The sequence below is a fragment of the Mesoplodon densirostris genome, chromosome 1 (assembly GCF_025265405.1).
Source record: "Mesoplodon densirostris isolate mMesDen1 chromosome 1, mMesDen1 primary haplotype, whole genome shotgun sequence".
Taxonomy (NCBI): domain Eukaryota; kingdom Metazoa; phylum Chordata; class Mammalia; order Artiodactyla; family Ziphiidae; genus Mesoplodon; species Mesoplodon densirostris.
Genome location: NC_082661.1, coordinates 111,348,136 through 111,369,310, shown reverse-complemented (window position 1 = coordinate 111,369,310; position 21,175 = coordinate 111,348,136). Strand labels below are relative to the sequence as shown.

The window sequence follows — 21,175 nt, the reverse complement described above, 5'->3', positions numbered from 1 at the left end:
CAGCTGCTGTAGTCACGCCCAGAGCGGGGGCTGGTTCCTGTACGTACTTGCCCAGACCCCAGAGCAGCACCAGCAGAACTCGTCTGCTCCTGGCGGCCCCTCAAGGGCAGAACCTGCGCCTATGGTTATCCCATCCCTAGGTACTGACACAGTACCTGGTGGGACCCAGAATGCAGCAGGTGCAGAGTAAACGCCACCTGGGTGATGCCTAATGTCAGTTATAAGTATTATAAAGAATGTTTGGTGGTTTGGAGTCTTGGACCCAAAAAAAAAAAAGCGAATTTTTTTTCTGATTATATGATTTTCCAAGCATTGCAAAAATTTTAGGTGCTTTTTCTTTTTTTTTTTTTGGCGCGGGCCTCTCACTGTCCTGGCCTTTCTTGTTGCGGAGCATAGGCTCCAGACGCGCAGGCCCAGCAGTTGTTGCTCACGGGCCCAGTTGCTCCGCGGCACGTGGGATCCTCCCAGACCAGGGCTTGAACCCGTGTCCCCCGCATTGGCAGGCAGATTCTCAACCACTGTGCCACCAGGGAAGCCCTTAGGTGCTTTTTTTTTTTTTTAATTTATTTTTTAATTTTTTTTTTACAGTAGGTCCTTGTTGATTATTTATTTTAAATATAGCAGTGTGTACGGTGCTTTTCATCCTGAGAATTCAGAGAGGAACTTAGGGGAATTCCCGGATGGTCTAGTGGTTAGGACTCTGCTCTCTCACTGCCGAGGGCCCAGGTTCCATCCCTGGTCAGGGAACTAAGATCCCGCAAGCTGCACGGTGCAGCCAACAACAACAACAAAAAAGAATACAGAGAGGAACTTAGGCGGCTCCTGCTTCATTTAAGGTGACACTCCTTGACACTGGTATCGTCCTGCTTACTGAGCGACAATGCATTTAGATTTCAATCCGTGCTTTCTCAGAGCTCTGTTCCCAGAACTGCTCTTCCCCAGGCAGCTGCTGCTGGGCTGTGTCTTGGTGACTGTCACCTCCTCAGACAGGCCTCCCTCCAGCATGCCACTGCTTGTATGATCTTGTTCATTTGTTTCTTCTCTCTCTCTGTGTCACTTGCCGCGTAAGCTCTGTGAGAGGGTGGGCCTTGTCTGTCTTACCCACTGCTCCACCCCATCTTTAGGCATCCAGTAGGCATTTAACAAACACACCATAGATGGTTGAGTGGATAGTACTCCAAATAAACTCTTGAGGGAGGGAATCTTCTCCAATTTACTAAGCATCTTTGCCAGTTCTGTAGTGTCAAATAAACACGAAAGTCCCATTGACAACTGGGGGAGAGGAGTGACTGTTTACAGTAAAGAAGAAATATCCCTCCTTTTGCTTCCTGGTTCTCCATAGAAGTTGGAGGAGGTTAGAAGGATGCCCTGGGTTTGCCTCTGACTGTGACACACCCCTGCTCTGTGGGTCGCTAGGCCCACTCACTCCACACACACTCACTCTGGGCAGGAGCTTCCCGGCCACCAAACTTCAGGTTGGTGCCACACAGAGTGAGAGCTCCGATATCTTTTTTTTTTTTTTTTGCGGTACGCGGGCCTCTCACTGTTGGGGCCCCTCCCGCTGCGGAGCACAGGCTCCAGACGCGCAGGCTCAGTGGCCGTGGCTCACGGACCCAGCCACTCCACGGCATGTGGGATCTTCCCGGACCGGGGCACGAACCCGCGTCCCCTGCATCGGCAGGCAGACTTTCAACCACTGCGCCACCAGGGAAGCCCAAGAGCTCCGATCTTTAACCCAAGATGGTCAGGGCTCCTTTGTCAGTCCCCCGTTGGGTGTCTGGGGAAGATGCTCTTTGAGCTCACGAACGCAGGAGGGACACGAGGGGACAAGGGACTGTAGGCCAGCCCTCCTCTCTCACTGCCTCTTCCCCTCTTGCCCTCTATTATTTTGCTGTCTGCCTTGACTCCTGTTAGAGCCAGTCAGGGCGTTGTCTGCTGGTGCTGGGGAGAAAGCAGACAGCACACAGAATGTGTACCGGGTTTGATTTTAGGCTGTACGATGCCAGAAGCTCAGGTGAAGGATTATTTCTTTATAAAGGCAAAGAAGATCCTCAGGTTGACATTTCTTAGCAATACATGACCAAGAGACTCTACTTTCGGTAAACATGTTCATTCAGCTGAATAATTTTTCACTCCCTGATGTTTTCCTCTCCAGTGAGGGAAGGAGAGGCAGGGGGTGAGGGGCGTGCCCCATGCACACCGGCTTCCAGCCGGCCCGGGGCACCCTTCCCAGAGCTGCGACACGCACACCCCTATTCCTGACCAACTCAGCCACAGGGAAATCAGTGGCAAAAGTAATTCCCACCTAGTCAAATAGTTTCTTTCCACTTGGTGCAGAAAACCTGCTTTAAGCAAAGCAGCTGATGTGTTTGAGAGACGGGGGAAGTGATTGAGGGTCCCTGGGCTTCCTGACCTTTCTCTCTGGTGGGGAGGGGTTGAACCTTAAATTCTGGGTTAAGGTGGGACCTGGGCGGGGTCAGCCCAGCCTCTGCCCTTTGGTGCCTCCCTAGGTTTAGAGGGGTCCATCAGGAGAGAAGCAGACAAGGACAGAGAGCATCACACATGGAACACGCTGGAGCACTTGAAGAGGGAGGGTGGCGGGAACGGTGTTGATAAAATACCCGTTACTGGTTTCCCTTCAAGATGGAGGGGGTGACGGTTCCACATTTAAGCGGGTTAACATTAAAAACAGAGTGGCTTCATCGTTCGCTACAGCAGCTGTTAGAGGTAGGCTAAGAGCTGCATGTGGAAGGTGCTGGGAAACAGAGCATTAGGGTCCTTCAAGGCCAGATCACAGGCACCCGCTGTCCTGGTCCAGGTGCGAGCATTTCACAGTTTCCCAAAAGGATGTGGGCACTAAAATTACAGGTGCACTTGGTTAATTAAGTCCCTTCCTTAATTGCGGGCTCAGACGGCCAGGTGGTTATTATTTTGATTGGTCTAATTAGTCAGATGTGTCCGCGAGCAGCTGCGTACCACATTCTGGGCAGGGCCAGGAGAGGCACCTTAGAGAAGGTCCAGCCTTTGGGAAATTTGTCCGCAGATGCATAATGAGTTCCTAACAACCAGTATGGCTAGTGATGTAAACGCTTCAAGTCCTGTGATGAGAGTTTAAAGAGAAGAAACGTAAAAGGTCTGTTTGCACAGAGAAAGCAAGACTAGCAAACGTTCGGTGCCAGTTAGGGAGAGGGTTTGGGTTTAGCCAGTGATCAAGCTGCCTCATTAAGTCAAAAGAGTAATCCAACCACCATTTTTGTACATAGCGAAATGTACAAAAGAGATTGCACCCAACCGTTTTTACAGTAGAGGCTTCAACACTCTTCCCACAGGGGGACGTCACCCCAAGGGAAACAGGAAGAGATCCTGAGGGTGGTCAGACTGGGGTGGTGTCCTCGGGAGAAGCCCACCCGGGAGAAGCTCACCTCTGCTTTTCTGATTCGTGTGAAGGCTCAGTCCTGATCTTGCACCGGCCCCTGCCTGCTGGCAACCTCTCAGTGAGCCTGGAGGTCACGGCTCTTTCACAAAGCCCCTCCTCTCGAGCGCTGTGTCTCTTGGGTGACTGCGGTGGGATGTCTGTTTCTTTACTGGGACAGGAGATCGTTTACAAAAAGCTCCCTGGGCCCCTCTGAGGGCCCGGCCGGTACCCATGCTGTGTGATCTGACTGACACTCTGGTTTTGTTTCTGTCTAGATGAGTTCTGGTTCTCCGATGGGTCCTTATCAGATAAGTCCAAGTGCGCAGATCCCGGCCTGATGCCCCTCCCAGACACGGACACAGGGTTAGATTGGTCCCACCTCGTGGATGCTGCCCGGGCGTTTGAAGGTAAAGACTCGCAGCCTCTGGGGCCGGGGCAGCAACACAGGGATCGTGCGGGTTAACGTCTGGTTGCTCTGAGCATCTTCCAAGAGGAAAACCAGGGAATGGCTTGGGCTGAGACTGAGGGCCTTTCTTTAGGGAGAAGCAGGCACACTGGGAAATAGCACTGGGCAAAGGGCCTCAAACCTGCTTCCAGGTCAGGCGCCAGCTGTGACCTGGCGGGCGTCACTTGTCCTCTGACACCTGTGTTTTCTTACCTGGAATGTAGAGGTGGGGATCTAGGACACAGACTCTGTCTCTCCTCCCAGCGTGATGAGGTGAGACAGGAGGAGAAGGCCCCTCAGAGGTCCAAGCCGCCCGGACAAGCACAGGCCTGGGCGTCTGGTGGCTTGGGGTCCCTGCAGACTCTGGTGTGGCCTCCTTGACCCAGCAGGTCACCCTACATGGGCCCCGGCTTCCTCCTCTAACCATGTGGTCAGGATGGTGCTGGGCTGGCTGATCTCTGGGGCCCTCTGGCTGTCACACTGCCCTCCACCATCTCTGGAGAATGTTTCTGTGAATTTAGGAGGGGAAGCTGCACCTTTTCTCCAGCCTGCAGATGAAGGGGGCCACAGACAAGGGAGATGCTTGCCTCCCAGGCACCCTCTGCACCTTACGCATGGGTCCAGGGACCCTGGCGACCCGGATTCAGACTTTCTGCCATTTGCTGCTACATTCTCTCCATGACCACAGCCTCTGCACCTGGGTGACCTGTCTGAGACTCCCCTCTGTGTCTGCATCTTCACTGCCTACCCCCAGGGATGGCCATGGCCACCTGAGTGGCCCTTTTCTTTCCCTCTCCTTTGACTCACCTGCTCTGGTCGTCGGTTCCCGTCACCTGTGATGTGCAGGCTTCAGGAAAGGGATTCAAATTCCTTTCCCAGGAGGGGCAGGTGCACTTTGCAGTCAGGCTGCTGCAGGGTGTGGAGGTCAGCTGCCCTGACCGCCTGTCTAACGAACTGCCCTGCTAGGCAGCTTCCCTCATCAGTTGGGATCAGTGCCTCTGGTCCTAAGCACCATTTGGGGGAGAGTCTGGGGGAGGGGTGAGTCGAAAGCTCCTCTCCAGCTAATTCAGGGACACGTTAATTCAGTACAGGGACGTTTAGCTCTGGTAGATGGGGGCGTGGGGAAACTGTTGGGAAGAAACTCCTGCAAAAGGCATGGGCTGTTTCTGCTCCCTTATTAGACAGAGTACAACTGTTCTGGGTTTGCTGCTTTACAGTACTAGTCCCGTGTGGAAACTCGAGAATGCCCCCGTCTGCTTGGTAACGCAGCCTTCATTTCTCTCAACCAGAAGATGGTTAGAGTGCATTATAACAGCCCTCCGAACGCTGGCCCGGCGTGACCGAGCCTCAGAGGGCACGAACACAGTCTCACCTCTGTCCAGAGCAGCCCAGGCAAGACGGAGCAGCATTTTCTCTGGCCTGTTCCATGCACACTTGTTTCACTGCCCGAGGAGAGTGTAAGAACTTCCATTCTGTCTTCTCTGTTCCCCCGCTGCATAAATGTTAGCGTAGTGCTTACCACACTGAATTCTGCATTATTCACCTCTCTGTCTCTCCCTATTAGACGATGAGTTTCTCAAGGGAAGCCTGCTTCTTCAATTTATCTTATCTTTATTGATCAAGCGCAGAGCAAGATAACCGAATGAGGAGATCTTGTACAGAGGAGCCAGTAGGTCCAAAACACACAGGGCCCTGTGCACCCTTGAGCTATCTCAGCTCACAGCATCATTTGTAACCTCTGAGGTCCTCCTGCATTTTGTGTTCATTTTTCTGATTTAAAACAACACCTAGCACTTTGTCTCCACCCTCATTTGTGTCTCTGCTTGACTCCCTTCCACCCCTTCCAAATAAAATCGCTGCCATGAAGTGGAGTTTTTCAGGGAGCTGGGCTGCAGGTGGGAGGGCAAGAAAGCAAAATGGTACAGACAGCAGTGACTGAGTTGTCCATCCAGGGGGGCTATGGTTGTGTTCGCAGCCCTACGGCTGGGCTACTGGCCTTTGGAAAAGTCACTTAGCTACACGCCTTGTGCCGACGCTGAATGTTGGACACCAGTCCTCTAAGGTACATGCTTGTGTTGGGCTTCAGCCTGCTTGTCTATGAAATGAATTCCTTTCCAGAGAACCTGGAAGGCTTCTCCCAGCCCTGCCCTCCAGTTCTGCAGTTCTGTCCTTCAGGGTATTTCTGAGCTGGAGTTAGAGGCTAGCTGGGAGTTGGCATTGTCAGACAAAGGAGGAAAAAACACAGACATCCCAGCTAGCCAGTGCCTCAGGGGCAGGGGTACCTAGGTTCAACCAAAAGAATGTGGGATTTTATTTGCAGGGGGAGAGGACTTGGGTTACCTGACCTTTCTGAACTTTCCAATCAGCATTTTATAGAAAATATGGAAAGAGTTGAAGTCGTGTTTAAAAATTTCAGTTGTTTTCGGTGCTACTCCGTAGGGTAGCATGCCACCTTGAGACATTAGTCAGCTCAGGAAAATTCAAGAATTTGCAACTCCAGACCTTTGGCTTATCAGATTCTTTTGTATCCGTGTCAGCTCCGCTGTGATGCAAGTTGGTATGATGGTGACCAGGCGTGATCCATCCCCTTAGCACTTTTTAAAAAAATTTATTTTATTGAAGTATAGTTGATTTAGAATGTTGTGTTAATTTCTGCTGTACAGCAAAGTGATTCAGTTATACATATATACACATTCTTCCATATTCTTCTCCATTATGGTTTATCACAGAATATTAAATATAGTTCTCTGTGCTGTACATTAGGACCTTGTTGTTTATCCATCCTATATATCATAGTTTGCATCTGCTAATTCCAAACTCCCAATCCATGCCCTCTCCCCCCTCCCCTTTGGCAACCACAAGTCTGTTCTCTATGTCTGTTTCTGTTCCATAGATATGTTCATTTGTGTCCTATTTTAGATTCAACATATAAGTGATATGATACACTATTTGTCCTTCTCTGTCTTACTTCACTTAGTATGGTAATCTCTAGTTGCATCCATGTTGCTGCAAATGGCATTATTTCATTCTTTTTTATGGCTGAGTAATATTCCATTGTATATATCTACCTTATCTTCTTTATCCATTCATCTGTCGGTGGACATTTAGGTTGCTTCCATCTTGGCTATTGTGAATAGTGCTGCTCTTTGAACTTAGGCATCCCCTTAGCACTTTAAAGAGAAAGGTCTTCACCTAGATGACCCAGTTGCCCTGCCTGTGACATGATCTTTTTTTACCAATTCTCAAAGCCATTTCTGAGCTAGACTCAACATCATGAAGAAAAGATAGTCCAGAAAATCCCCATGTGCCTGTTAAATCATTACAAACTAATAAAGGCAGTTCAAGATGCCTTATTGAGCTCAGGCCCCTCTGGAAGAAGGCTGTGCCCATACTTTGACATGTGTAGTTAGCACATTTGAAAACAGGCTTTAAAAAAATGGAATGTATCTGCCTATTTGATTGAGATACCACTTATAAGTGATATCACTTAATTAGAATAAGTTATAGTAGATGAAGTCATTAAAGGTTGTCATATCGATTTCCCTAAAAGGGTATATATATATAATAGAATTAAGACCTATTTCTAATAAAAATTAAGATTTGAGAGATACCTTCAAAGCTTAACAAAGAATATCTACTTTATTCCAAATAGTTGCATGATACTTTTTTTTAAATTGAAGTATAATTGATAATTGATTTACAATGTTGTGTTAGTTTCAGGTATACAGCAAAGTGATTCAGTTGTGTGTGTATAGAGATAGTTAGATAGATAGATTCTTTTTCAGATTCCTTTCCCTTATAGATTATTACAAGATATTGAGTATAGTTACATAATACTATACCAAATAGTTACATACTACTTAATGGAAAAAAATGTTTTTAATGTTTTAAGTAGATCTCTTAAGTACAGAAACTAAACAAGGGTATCCTTTGAGACCGTGTCCTCTGATTTCATATTGGAATCCTTGACATTTAAACAAGCAATGAAAAGAAAAAGGGAATAAATTTTGGAAGTAAAGAAATATTTATAGATATGATTCTATATCTAGGAAATATTTTAAAAATCAAAAAGAAATTATTAGAGATTACAAAATAGAGTAGGTAAGACATTTTAAAATATATTTCATATTTTTATAAGCCTCATTTCAAAGCATTATTCATTTGTTCAGTTATCTATTTCTGTATAACAAACCACCCCAAAATTTATGGCTGAAGACAGCAATGGTTTGTTATGTCTGATGAGTCCATGGGTTGGCTAGGCTCAGCTGAGTGATTCCTCTGCTTCCTATGGTTTCAGCTGAGGTCACACATTTGGGTATATTCAGCTGGAGCTCAACTGGGTCTGGAGCCTTAAGGGACTCCACTCATGTGTCTGTACCTGGAACCGCTGGGGTCTAGCTGGACCCTTGTCTCCAGTGGGTAATTATACTTCTTCACATGTGGCTTAAGGAATCAGGAGACCATAAGCAGAAGATACACGGTGTTTCAAGACCCAGAACATTATATTCACCACGTTCTATTGGGCAGAGAAAGTCCCAAGGCCAGCCCAAATCCCGGGATGGAAGTAGGCTCTTCCTTCTGGTATGAGGGGTGGCATGAGCACACAGCCATCTTTGCAGACAGCCTTCCCCTTAGCAGTCATAAAGAACACCTTAGGTACATCAGCAAGATCAAATTATAAATTCCTTGGGAGTTAGCCATCATTAGAATTATAATGAGAGAAAAGCACTGGACACTTTGATACCTGAAAAGTCGTAATATATGAAAGGATAGGAATGGATAGAAAGCACATGGGAAAGAGGAGAGTCCTTCCTGAGTTAATTCACAGACTTCATACCATTTCAGTTCAAATATCTAAAGGATATTTGCATCCATGTGGAAAACAGATGAACAATGGTCAACAAAAAAGTTTATTATAAATCAATAGCCATAAAGCAGCATAATAACGATTCAAAAGATAGAAATGAGTCCTTTTGAAGGGAAAAAAAAGAGCCTAGGCTGAAATCTGCGTATATTTAAGAGTTAAATGAGAGTGGAATTTATGTACTCCATTTGGATTTAGGAATTAGAAAAGTCAATTCTAGAAAAAGTAAAGACAGAAAGATTAATGTTTTGGAAGCATGCCAGTGCCATAATTATGGAGTAATGAGAGAACGTACAAAATGTCATATGACCAGATAAACGTATTTAAATATTTAGATCTTTAATGAACCTGGACGAGAACAATTAAAATAAAAGGGGAAGTAGGGGAACATGGGAAAGATTTGTAATAAATGTGATGGATAAAACCGGGGTATCTCCAGTGAATGGAGGAACAGGACCCCCCAAAAATGCCAAATGCCCGATAAGCAAACGGTCAAGTCGTGTGTCGCACAGTCCAAAAGAAGGATCACACAATAGATAAGGACTTGAAAAGTGTTCAACCACACGTGTGAACAGTAATGAGGTACCAGCTCACACCTCTTGAGTATGAAACACGAGGCAGCAGGACTGGAGAGCCATGAAGAATGCTCACAGCTGGTATCATGCTGAAGATTATAAAAGGATCCATCTTTGCGTTCAGGCAGTATGACAGTACATAACTAGAGCCCGAAAATGTACCCACCCTTTGACCAGCAATCTCATTCCTGAGAATTTGCTTGCTGGCAGTTATTTAAAAGAATAGAGAAGCTGCCAACAGAGAAATGCTGTGCAGCATCATTAAAACTTAAGTAATAAGTGAAGAGATAGGTATTGCAGCTCCACTCCACAAACCAGTGTCTAAACCTTGAGAACTCCTTCATAAGCTTGGGAGAGAGACAGTGAGTCAAGTGCCAAGTGTGTTTCCCACCACAGTCCATGCCCCTCACTCCCCTCTCCTGTGACAGGTTTGAAAACGGGCGGAGTCCCAGTTCTGGCTTGTTGCCACGTGGGCAGTCGTTATGTTTAGGGGGGAAGGGTGAGATGTGACCTTCGGCCCATCAGAACTCCTACCCAACACCTGTCATCAGTGTTAGACACTGAGACCATCATTTGTCACTTCCCTTATGACATAAAATAATGTGAAGTATAGAGGGACTGAATAACAGAGAGAGGTCCCATCCCCCCAATATGGTCAAGTGAACAAACCCAAATAGCAAAGCTAGCTGTGGGTCGGACAGTGAAGCCGGGGAAGGGAAGAGTGGAGTGTCTTTAAAAGTTCTAGGATTTAAAGTAGTTCTCTTATCAAAATATCAGAGGTTGCCTGTTGGTGTGTTCTCAGGCATTTGTTGAATGCATGATGTTGTCTTAAGTGGAAACAGGTGTCAAAGGCAACATTATAAACTGGTGATTGGAGACTCTCTGCGTGTCAGTGTCCCGCATGCGTCCCCACAGGCCTTTCCTCCCCTCGGGATTTCAGCTCTTTCCCGCTGGTGGTAACTGCTGCAAGTGGATATGTGTGCTCGTGACACGTGCAGAATTAACTCATTTGTCAGGCACTGCCATGGGAATGAAATATTCCACATAAGTGTATTTTCTGAAAAAATGGAAGTTTACACTTTTATTAGGTTCCCTATGCCCTTGGTTTCTTAAACAGAGCGCAATAAGCATACATGTTCATGATGAGAACTTTTTCGGTTCTAAAGCTTCAGCTTAAGTTTGATGAAGTTGTTAGTTACTGTTATTTAATCACTGCGTGGATATAAGCATAAATAAAATGGGACATACGGTAAGACTCCTAAGGTTTAAAAAAACAGAAAAGAAAAGAAAAATGACAGCTACTTAGATGAAAAATGCACAGTTAATTTACTATAGTAAATCGACTTAAATTCTCTCAAAAGTAAGAAAATTGTTTCGGACCAAACAACAATAGTTGTATCTTAAAGAATAAATCCAGAGCTTTTCTTGGTTCATTACTCAGATTCTAGACCATTACCTTGCGTCGTTCATCAGTAGGCTGCAAAAGGCTAAACCAAGCTACTTTATGTTTAAATTTTTTTTTTCCTGGCGGTCACTTAAATAAGCTACAGTTGGATAAGCACAGTTGTCAGAAACAGAACCTGTGATTTTCTACCTGTAGCTAGAGAGCCCCAGCTTTTCTGTAATTTGTAGTTGTAGCAAAGACATATTAGAACAGCCTCATTTGTGGAAATGGGTTTAGTTGAATTTAGCCTCACACCTGCGTGTCTTGTATGGCATACATTCTCCTGTTCCACACCCTCAGCAGACATGGCTTGTTGATCAGAGCACCCGTCCCTCCCGATTCAGGCCTGGACTTATGGGTCTCTGACAGTGCTCCACGCAGCTTGCCTGCAGTCAAAGGGATTATTTCCAGGCCACTGTTGTGCCATGTCAGCTCTAGATTGATATGAAATAGTCTGCTGACTGTTCATCCTCTTGTTTAGTGCTAAATGCACTAAAATAAGAAACTGACAATAAACAAGGTCCTGCTGTGTAGCACAGGGAACTATATTCAACATCCTGTAATCAACCATAATGGAAAAGAATGTATATATATATATATATATATATATATATATAAAACTGAATCACTTTGGTACACAACATTGTAAATCAACTATACTAATAAATAAAATAAAATTTAAAAAAGAAACTGACATTGAAATCAGGTTTTTTGAAGGCTATTTCAAGGGAAGGATTGTTTCAGGTGTAATCCATGCCCTCATGTCCCCTCTTAGCCAGATTTGCTTGCACAGGAAAGAACAGAAAGGAAAAAACCAAACAGTGTGGGTGATTGGATCTTTGCTGTGCTCACCATTTACATGAAGTTCATACTCCGAGCCTCCCTTTTCTTACAGTTTTCTCTGTGCCTTTTGGTTCAATGTCAGTAATTACTTTGGTTACTGAATATTTATCATTACAGAAATAAGCTGTGGAGGAATAAAGCTCCCACTGGAAACTTGTCACTAAGATTAGCTATTTTACAAAGGAGTTTAGTGTCTGTACTTAATCAAGTAGCATTCTGGTTGCATTTCAACCTCCCAGGCTTTTCAGATTCAAAGTGAAATCCTCTTTGTGAAATTACATTGTTGGCAAAACTATTTCTGGCTTCTTGCCTCCTGACCGGTAGGACCTTGTTTCTCCCCAAAGAATATTTGAATGGCTGCCAGTAGCAAGTTCTGTTTCTTCAAATATGTGGGTACTTTATCAATTAAGGTAAAAATAGATGAAGCAAACTAAGATGTTTTCATTGAGATATTTAGACTTGACCATCAGAACCAAGTATATTAAGAAAGATACAAACTAACCAAATTATTACCAGGTTGCATAAAATGTGGATGAGTCAATGAGACTCTTTTAAAAAGTGAGAAGAATAAGTTCTTTTCTTTCACTCCTTTTGGTCCGTAGTTAAATTCACTGTGGAATAAAAAATGCCTCTGCTGTTGTTTTTTTTAACTGGGAAGCATTCCCTGCTTTGGGGCCATCACAGAACAGAGGGTATCCTGGACACTCCGGTAGACCAGACCCCCTACCTCTCCCCAGGGCCGCTCACCCCCCGCCTGTGTGCCCCGCCCTTCCTGCCCACCTCTGCCGGTCACTTCCCATCAGGTGTAAAAGCAGGCAGTGCCCAAGGTATGCTGTTCATCTTAATTAAATTACAAATTATTTCATCAGATGCAAAACCCCTACTAGTCTGTACCAAGCTGGGAGCTTGGTTGTCTCTCAGGAATGTATAGTTACAGAAGGTCTCTCATCCTGTAGAAGGTGCGAAGCGTGGGGAAGGGCCCCTTAAAGCTTTACAGGAATGTCGGTTGAGGACACCTGCGTACCTGTCACGGGTGTTGAGGTGTCACGACGGAGGAAAGGGACACATGGTTGGGGAGCCTGCTGTACGTACGATCGATCAGGCAGGGTACTCAGCACAGCTCTGGAAGGGCCCGGACTCTGTGGGTGCCCCCATCCCTGAGGCCCGGTTCCTTCCAGGGCCCCCGGCCCCTGTGCCATCCTCTCTGATGAACGGGATGTGTGTGACCCTCCAGAATCCAGACGAGCAGGTATCTTCATTAGGAGAGGCGTCCAGCAGCCAGCGGGAGACAGAGGGGGATAAATTAAGAACAGAGCGCCCCTGACACGGACCCCGGTGCGATTTCTCAGCCATTCATCAAATCACGTGAAAAAGCCGCTGCAGCACTAACGCACCTGCCGTTAGAATCCCTCGGTTCCCAAGTGTGGATGTGCTCGGGTGCCAGGGGGCGGGAGGGTGGATGATTAGATGTGTCCCTGGTTCTCCCCTGTACCTTTTGCTTAAAAGCAGGATTTCTCTGCATGCCATTCAGCATTTCTGGGCCAGCGTTCTTGTGTCAGAGTTCAGCGCCCAGAGCTGGGCCAGTCGGGTTCCCATTCCGAAGAATATCACATTCCCTTTCCTGCCTAGCTCTTGACACATTGGATGTGAAGTCACTGGTGCCAGGAACAGAAATGGCCCCGTGCTAAGGAGGGGTAGTCGAGCTGATCATTGCTCTCACTGCTGTAAACACTACAGATCTTCCTCTAAGGGTTTTAGTGAGAATATGCAGCTAATCTCTCTCACCACCGCTGTCTTTACCTTCAGGGAGCTGGTCATTGAAGCAAACCCAAAATGGTCACGCCTTCCTGCAGCTGGATTGGCACGTGTGTGGCATGCCACTTACCACTGTTGTGTCACGACAGCCGTGTGTCCGGCCAGGACCATGACACGTGAAACGTACAATCTCTCCACACTCTTTGACGATGCATTATACTGTCTCTCGGGGCAGTTCCTGGCTTAGCACAACACATGCACACAGGCAGACATGTACACACACTTACACACATGCAGATGTGCACACTGGCACACACGTGTACACACGTGCCCCTCACACACACACACAGCTGTATTTCATAGAACCCCATCACCTGAGCCTGATGTGGGCCCCCAGAGGCTCTCAAGCGAGGAGAGATATCACTGTTCAAAAGAAAATTCTAAATCTTATTTCAGGTCTTGACTCAGATGAAGACCTTGAGCTACTCTGTCACCACGCGTCCTATCTAGGTGATTGTCTGGGGCCGTTCGTGGGGTCTCCATCCTCCGTAACCTTTTCTTTCTGTTTCATTGTCTGCACGTCTGCATGGTTATGGAAGCACGAAGGGTCGGGGACGCACAGGGTGACGTGTCCAGGCCATTGTGTCTCAAGGAAGCTCTCCGGGTTTGGGGAGAGCTTGAGGAGAGGTCCCTCTCCTTGGTTCTGTGAATCAGTCATGTCATCCCCTAACGCCGTTCTTTCACGCCCAGCCAGCAGCTTGGGCATTGCTTGGGATGTGGACAGAAGAAAGATTGGCTCTAGCAAATCCAGTGTCTGCGCCTTGTTCCCCCGGCTGTGATGTGAGTGTGCCACGCAGCCCGGAAGGACGGCCAATCTGTGAATGCTTTCCGATTGTCAGCAGCTTGCCTGAGTTTGTTCTTCTTTGTTTTGTTTCACACAGGGCAGTAACTGACTGGGGGGAGGGGAAGATTTTATTGAGCAACTATTCATTTCCACGAAGAAATGGTGCCTTGCGGCTATTACTAATGCTTCTTTCTGTGTGTGTCTCCCATCCCCAGACCAGAGAGTGGCGTCCTTCTGTACCCTGACAGATATGCACCCCGAGCAGGACCTGGAAGGGGCCCAGGAGCTGCCTTTATGTGTCGATCCTGGCAGTGGCAAAGATTTCATGGACGCCACTGGGTATGTGATTCCTGTGGACCGCCTCCCTCCCGTGTCCCAGGCCCCAGTTGTTAACAGGGATTCAGCTCAGCCCCGGCCAGCCAGGAAACCATTTTCACCTGCCTTCCCCAGTCCTTCAAGACCCAGAGAAGGGACCGAGCGGGCCTGAATCGGCTTCTGCGCTGCCAGGTGGATGGAGCTGTGCTCCGCGGGAGGGTCCTGCCAAGACATGTAGTCCGTGCCCTTGGTGGTGAGGCTCTTGGCCCGGGTGGGAGGGTGTGATGCCTGGTCAGCATCTGCCGCCTGATCACTGCAGCGGCATCAGACGGGGAGACCTCGCCGACCGTCCTCCGTCTGCCGAGGGCACCCTCCCACCCACCAACCCTGGTCCTCCAGCCAGCCCCACAGCTCCCACTGAGGGGTGCCGAGAGTGAGCCGTCTGTTCCTATGTTCTCGGCGTGCTCATCATCCACAGAGTGTATGTTCTTTCTCAGTGTCACCCACGCCTAATTCCAACTTTTCTGTCAACTCGAGTTATCAACAACTTGCATGTTCATTTTGGTGATGAGCCTCTTGATACTTCCTTAACAGAGAAAGGCAGATTTGGGGAAACTGAGTCTATATTTGGTTCTCAGGACTTCATTCTGGTCTACCTAATCTCAGCTGGTAACTGCATTTAGATCACCTATCTTTTGCTTTCTTACCAACGTGTATGCCTGTAGAGATTCTGAATCCCCTTTTAAATCAAAAGCGACCCAGGAGGGATTTTTCCACCAAAGCAGCAATGTGTTCACTTTTGACATCTGACATAATCTTATTTATTTCTTTGCTGGGCTCTAAGCACACAATAGAATTTTTTTTTTTTTTTTTTTTGCGGTACGCGGGCCTCTCACCGTTGTGGCCTCTTCCGTTGTGGAGCACAGGCTCCGGACGCACAGGCTCAGCGGCCATGGCTCACGGGCCCAGCCGCTCTGCGGCATGTGGGATCTTCCCTGACCGGGGCATGAACCCATGTCCCCTGCATCGGCAGGCAGACTCTCAACCACTGTGCCACCAGGGAAGCCCACAAGAGAATGTTTCACATGAAAACTTTACCAACGAAAACTCTTGACTGCGGTGTCTTGACTTCAGTGCGCTTGAGTCTTTCTAAGTCTTTCCTTCCTTGCTAGAGGGCGATCTCCATCCACACTGACCGGGAAAGTCAACCAGCTGGAGCTGATTCTTCGGCAGCTGCAGACCGACCTTCGGAAGGTAAAGCAATCGATTGCAAGCCCATGCTCAGAACTCTTTCTCTTACACAATCAACCTTTTTTAACTATTAGGAATAAAAAAAAAAAAAAGACACTCAAGAAAGATAACTGCCCTAATCAAAACCCAACAGTAAATGGAAACGGAGACTCCTGAGGTCTGATTCCATCTTCTTGCCCACAGCTACTGTATTTCATTGTAGGGGACACAAGGTCCTGTAGATGTGACTGAATGAGGATGAGCCCTGGATGGCCAGTCTTCAGAATGAGGCAGAAATGCAGCAGGCTAGCGTTTTTCAGTTCAGTGAGTTATCAGTTGCACCAACATTTATGAGCTGACCTAAGAAGAGTTAGTTGCTATCACGAAGCCTGGTCTCCCCAAGCTGCTTCCTCATACTGAGTCAGCCTCTGCTCTACCCATCAACCTGTGCGAGCTTGGTCCTCAAAAGATGTAAAGTCATTCATTCCACAGACATTTGCTGAGCTTTTGTTGGATCATCAGCACCATGCTATCAGTAGCCGCTTTGCTATCCAGGGAAATGGAATGGAGTGCTGAAGCTGGAGGGTGATGGTGAGGCGGGGAGGGGCCTTGGGGAGGGTTTTGTTGGTGGAAGAAGGGAGAAGTGACAGCTGGCATGAACGCTGATGGAGATGATCCATTTGGGAGAGAAATAATGTCCTGAGCCTAACAAGGAGGGAGCTGGCCTGGATGGGAGTAGGGACCATCCACACACAGTTACCAGAGCAGAGTGTGTGTGCGTGTCTGTGTGTGCATGTCCGTGTGCATGCGTGCACACATGCATTCATACACGAGTACAGGCCTACCTCGGAGATATTGCAGGTTTGGTTCCAGACCCCTGCAATAAAGTGAATATCACAGTAAATTGGATCACATGAGTATTTTGGTTTCTCAGTGCATATAAAAATTATGTTTATGGTATACTGTAGTCTGTTACATGTGCAATAACATTATGTCTATAAAAACAGTGTACATACCTTAATTAAAAAATACTTTTTATGCTAAAAAATGCCAAAACAATCACAGCATGCTGAAGATCACAGATCACCATAACAAATGTAATAATAATGAAAAAGTCTGGGATATTGGGAGAATTACCAAACGTGACACAGAAACATGAAGTGAGCAATGCAGTTGGCAAAATGGCACCGATGGACTTACTCGATGCAGGGTTGCCACAAACCTTCAATTTGTAAAACACTGGTATCTGCAAAGCAAGGTATGGCTGTAGTCCAAACAGAGGCAGGTTGACAAAGTTCCCCTCTGGTTGTTTCTTTATTCCAGAGCTGAGAGTGAGTGATGGGAAGGAGGGTGAGAGATTTAAGGATGGAGGGTAAGGTGTAGAGTGGAGGATAATTGGACCAGATGTATTTGGTAAAACTGCAGCATAAGTTAGGTATTTTCCTCCAGTGTGGTTGACCAGCTGTCCCAGCTTGCCTGGCATGGAGGGTTTCCCAGGACACAGAACTTTCAAAGCTGGAACTAAGAATGTCCCAGTCTCCAGATGTAGGTGTAGAAAAGTTAGAGAGTTGGACTTAACCAATATTAGATTTCAGACAAGAAATTAAGACCAGGAGCGATAGACAAGGACCATTCAGTGTATATAGGAAGTGATTAAACTGAGGGACTCAGAGTCTAAGCTGGGTGAGGAGGAATAATGTCACCACAGGACGTGTCAGTGGACGCTGACAATAAGGTAAGATTGGTAGATTAGATCATTTTTGGAGGGGTGGATACTGGAGAAATTATTTTAGAAAGACAAGAGGTGGTGGTCAGGCAGTGGGAGCTTGAAGCATTTAGGAAGATGTGTGGTTATCAGTAATAGCTTCAAGGTACAGGAAATGGCCACAGGACGGGGGGCTGAGGAGGGCAGTCTTCGAGGTCACAAAGAGACTGAATCAGGTGGAACATATACGGTGTCTTAAGATCATCAATAAACATGAGGGATGGAGGAAGAAAGCAGAAAGGTGAACCACGTTCTAGAATCTTCCATGATGGGAGGGAGTGGAGATATAGTCGATCATGGCAAAGAGCAGGAGTGGCAGGTCTTACAGCCCATGTCAGGCTTCTCACGGGAGCTGGGATTTTAGGGGAGAGCAGTTACCTGCACCGGGCAGCTGAGGCGAGGTGTTGGCCTGACAGCCTCCAGGCCCTGTGCTCTTCAGAACAAGACCTCGTCCCAAGGAGAGAGTCAGGACTCATTTATATCTGAAGATAAAGGGAATATCCAGGGAAAAGCTTGAGAGTTTAGCAGGTTTTGGTGACAGAGGACGCATTCCATGGGTGGAGTTAAAGGGTCAAGGGGTCAGGAGAGGTGGGCAGCTGAGCCGCAACAGGGCCCTGGGGATGTCTGAGCCATGTTGGGAATGAGAGCCCTGGGGCCTGGGGCGGCCAGGAGCTTGAACCTCTTGTAGTGACTGAGGGAAGTGGGCTGAGTCAGCAATGAGTTCTAACACCAGCCTCCACTTGGGACCAGTGTCTTTGGTCGAGAGGTGAGAAGGGACAGGAAATAGGAGCAAAGCTCAAGGGCAGGGCCAGACACGCCAAGGGGGCCAGTCTCCTGAAGAGTCTTAGCCCCCAGCTCACCCGCACGGCCGTGGGCACGGGCCTGCAGGTGCATCTGCGGAGTCAGCAATCAAGTCATCTCCCACCGCCACTGTGACAATGACCCCCCTCTCTCTCTCTGGGGCAAGACATCCCTTTCAGCGTCTGGGAGCTCAAACTTGTGTTGTACGTTTTCCATTACTGTCTATTGGAAACTCCAGGTCTGATTCTTATGAAAAATCTTTTTTTTTTTCTTAATACTATTTGTTTATTTATTTTCGGCTGTGTTGGGTCTCCATTGCTGAGTGCGGGCTTTTTCTAATTGCGGCGAGCGGGGGCCACTCTTTGTTGCGGAGCACGGGCTCTAGGCGTGCGGTCTTCAGTAGTTGTGGCGTGCGGGCTCAGTAGTTGTGGCTCATGGGCTCTAGGGCGCAGGCTCAATAGTTGTGGCGCACGGGCTTAGTTGCTCCGCGGCATGTGGGATCTTCCCGGACCAGGGCTCGAACCCATGTCCCCTGCGTTGGCAGGTGGATTCTTAATCACTGTGCCACCAGGGAAGTCCCTGAAAAATCTTGATAATTTGTACATAGTTTTTAGTGGCACACTTTGAAGGTCATTAGGGAAATACACTGTCCCAGGAAAGCTTTAAGATGAGATGAGCTCATGATAAACAAGCCCAAGATCTGAAGCTATGCTGATTCCGACTTGTCCAGTAAGGAGGTGCACCCGGGAAGCTCTGCCTTCCTGTCCAAGGCTATACCTTTTCCCAGGCCCCCTTTTTCAGATAGACGATAGTATAGACTGTGGTTAATCACCTTCCCGTATAACAGCTGTCTCGCTTCCTTTTGGGAGCAAAGTGGGATGAAAGGAAAGAATATTCCGAGTTACTTGTCCCCACCCCCCTGTTTTTGGCAGAAACCAGAGTGGGCAATCAGATTCCCTCTCCCCTCAAGAAATAAATAAGTAAATCAGTAAAAAAAAAAAAAAAGGGTAGAAGCGTTCGGGCTGCAGCTGGGAGGAGAGAGCATGTCCGGCAGATGCATGACCATCTGTTTCCACCCCCTTCCCACAGGAGAAGCAGGACAAGGCTGTGCTGCAGGCCGAGGTGCAACATCTGAGGCAGGACAACCTGCGTCTTCAGGAAGAGTCGCAGACGGCCGCGGCCCAGCTGCGCAAGTTCACGGAGTGGTTCTTCAACACCATCGACAAAAAGCCGTAACCTGAGCGCCGCCCAGCCAGGGGCCCCGGGGAAGCCCGCGGTCCCTTCACAGTCGCCAACATGTGGTTTCTCGCTGTGCTTCCAGCCCACCGTAGCTGTGCTTGCTGTCCCACTCTGTCTAGCACCACGCCCCCAGCAGCACAGGGAGCCGCCGTGTGACCGCGGAGAGCAATGCTCGTGAAGATGAATGTAATGCTGGTGTCGAGATGAATGTAAACTCTGGTGTCAGTGTGGCCCTCTGAGACTCTGCTGAAACGGAGCTCTGCGTGGGCTTCCCTCCTGAAGGACAAGGGTTGGGTCTTATGTCCTATATATCAGGTGACTTGGTAGAGATATTAAAACAATTGACCATAGCTTGGGCTTTAGAATTGTAAAATAAACATGAGAACAAATAATCAGACATATACTTTAATGTTAAAGGTGCTCTATTTTTTTGGATGTACAGTAGTTTTTATTTCTACAGCCACATTATCATAGCAATAAGAAAGAGGCAGGGGAAATAGTTGGAAAAGCCGTGTCGGGAGGGGGACAGAAAAAGCACTGATGTGTCTAACACGAGTTCAAATGCAGTTCCTTTAGAGACTTATTTATTTGCAGGAGCAAACGGTGCCTGAATATTAACAGTGTTCTGATTTAAAAAAGAAAAAGAAAAGATACATATGCCTTGTAAATGGCTCACTGAGTAGTTACTCTTAGTTCACTTTTGTATAGTTAATGCTCTGTTGAAAAAAAAAAAAAGAGTCAACCTGCTTACTTACGAGAGCTCCCCGTGTGCCATGAGCCAGCAGAATCACTTGTACAATGCCAAATTTGTTTTATCTTTGTACAGAAGCTTTGATGAAGTGTCTTGTATTTAACACCCTTATTTAAGCTTATTTAACCTTAAATTGTTAATTTTATAAACTTTGGTTTCACCTGCACTATTTTGGAGGGCGGTGTAGGTAGCAGCGGGCTCAGAAAAGGCTGAGCTTGCCCAAGCAGAGTGAGGAGCGGGGCAGGACCTTCCTTCTAACAACTGGATGCTGCTAGTAACAAGTTGTTTGTATTGCTTTACCATTTTTAACTGTTCTATTTGAGATGAACGTACATTTTGCTTTTTTAATAAATGTTTAAAAGAGTCCACACAAGGAACAGTGTTGTCAGGTGAATGTAGACTTTGGGGTTCTGATATGTCAACAGTCTGAGTGTATGAGAATTTATTCCTGGTAATTTAGGACCTTAATCTGTACTGAGTACTACTGAGCCTTCTTGCAGAATCCCAACCTGATTTAAAGTAAAAAGTTACTAGTACTGATTAACAGCTGCCACGTGCCAGACACTGTCCTCTGCACTTCTCATAGATCTCACTGAATCCTAACAGTATCCTTCCTAGGTGGGTGCCAGGATTCCCATTTTACAGCTCAGTAAACTGAGGCTAAAGTCAAGTGATTTACCCAAGATTGCCTTTCATTTTGATTTTTTAAAAATTTTTACCTTATTCAGCAAAGCATTTGGTCTCGCTTACAAGAAAATAAATGCAATAAAGTAAGAGGGATTTGAAAAATAATCAGGAAGGAGTAAACTGCAAACTTGAATCAAAGGTGAGACAGAAAGAAGACAGAACGTGAGCCAGAGTGGGAAGGGAACCACAGTAATCACGGTAC

At 47.0% G+C, this 21,175-nt stretch overlaps 1 protein-coding gene across 1 annotated transcript in view; it reads left to right on the top strand.

Moving 5' to 3' along the window:
- SIPA1L2 (signal induced proliferation associated 1 like 2) overlaps positions 1 to 19,532 on the top strand; it is a 110,250-nt gene extending 90,718 nt beyond the window's left edge. Inside the window, exons 17-21 of the mRNA XM_060089950.1 lie at positions 3,691 to 3,822; positions 13,798 to 13,851; positions 14,401 to 14,524; positions 15,673 to 15,754; positions 19,386 to 19,532. Of these exons, the coding sequence (XP_059945933.1) occupies positions 3,691 to 3,822; positions 13,798 to 13,851; positions 14,401 to 14,524; positions 15,673 to 15,754; positions 19,386 to 19,532 (539 nt within the window). The remainder of the gene's footprint in view (positions 1 to 3,690; positions 3,823 to 13,797; positions 13,852 to 14,400; positions 14,525 to 15,672; positions 15,755 to 19,385) is intronic.
- The last annotated feature ends 1,643 nt before the right edge of the window (positions 19,533 to 21,175 follow it).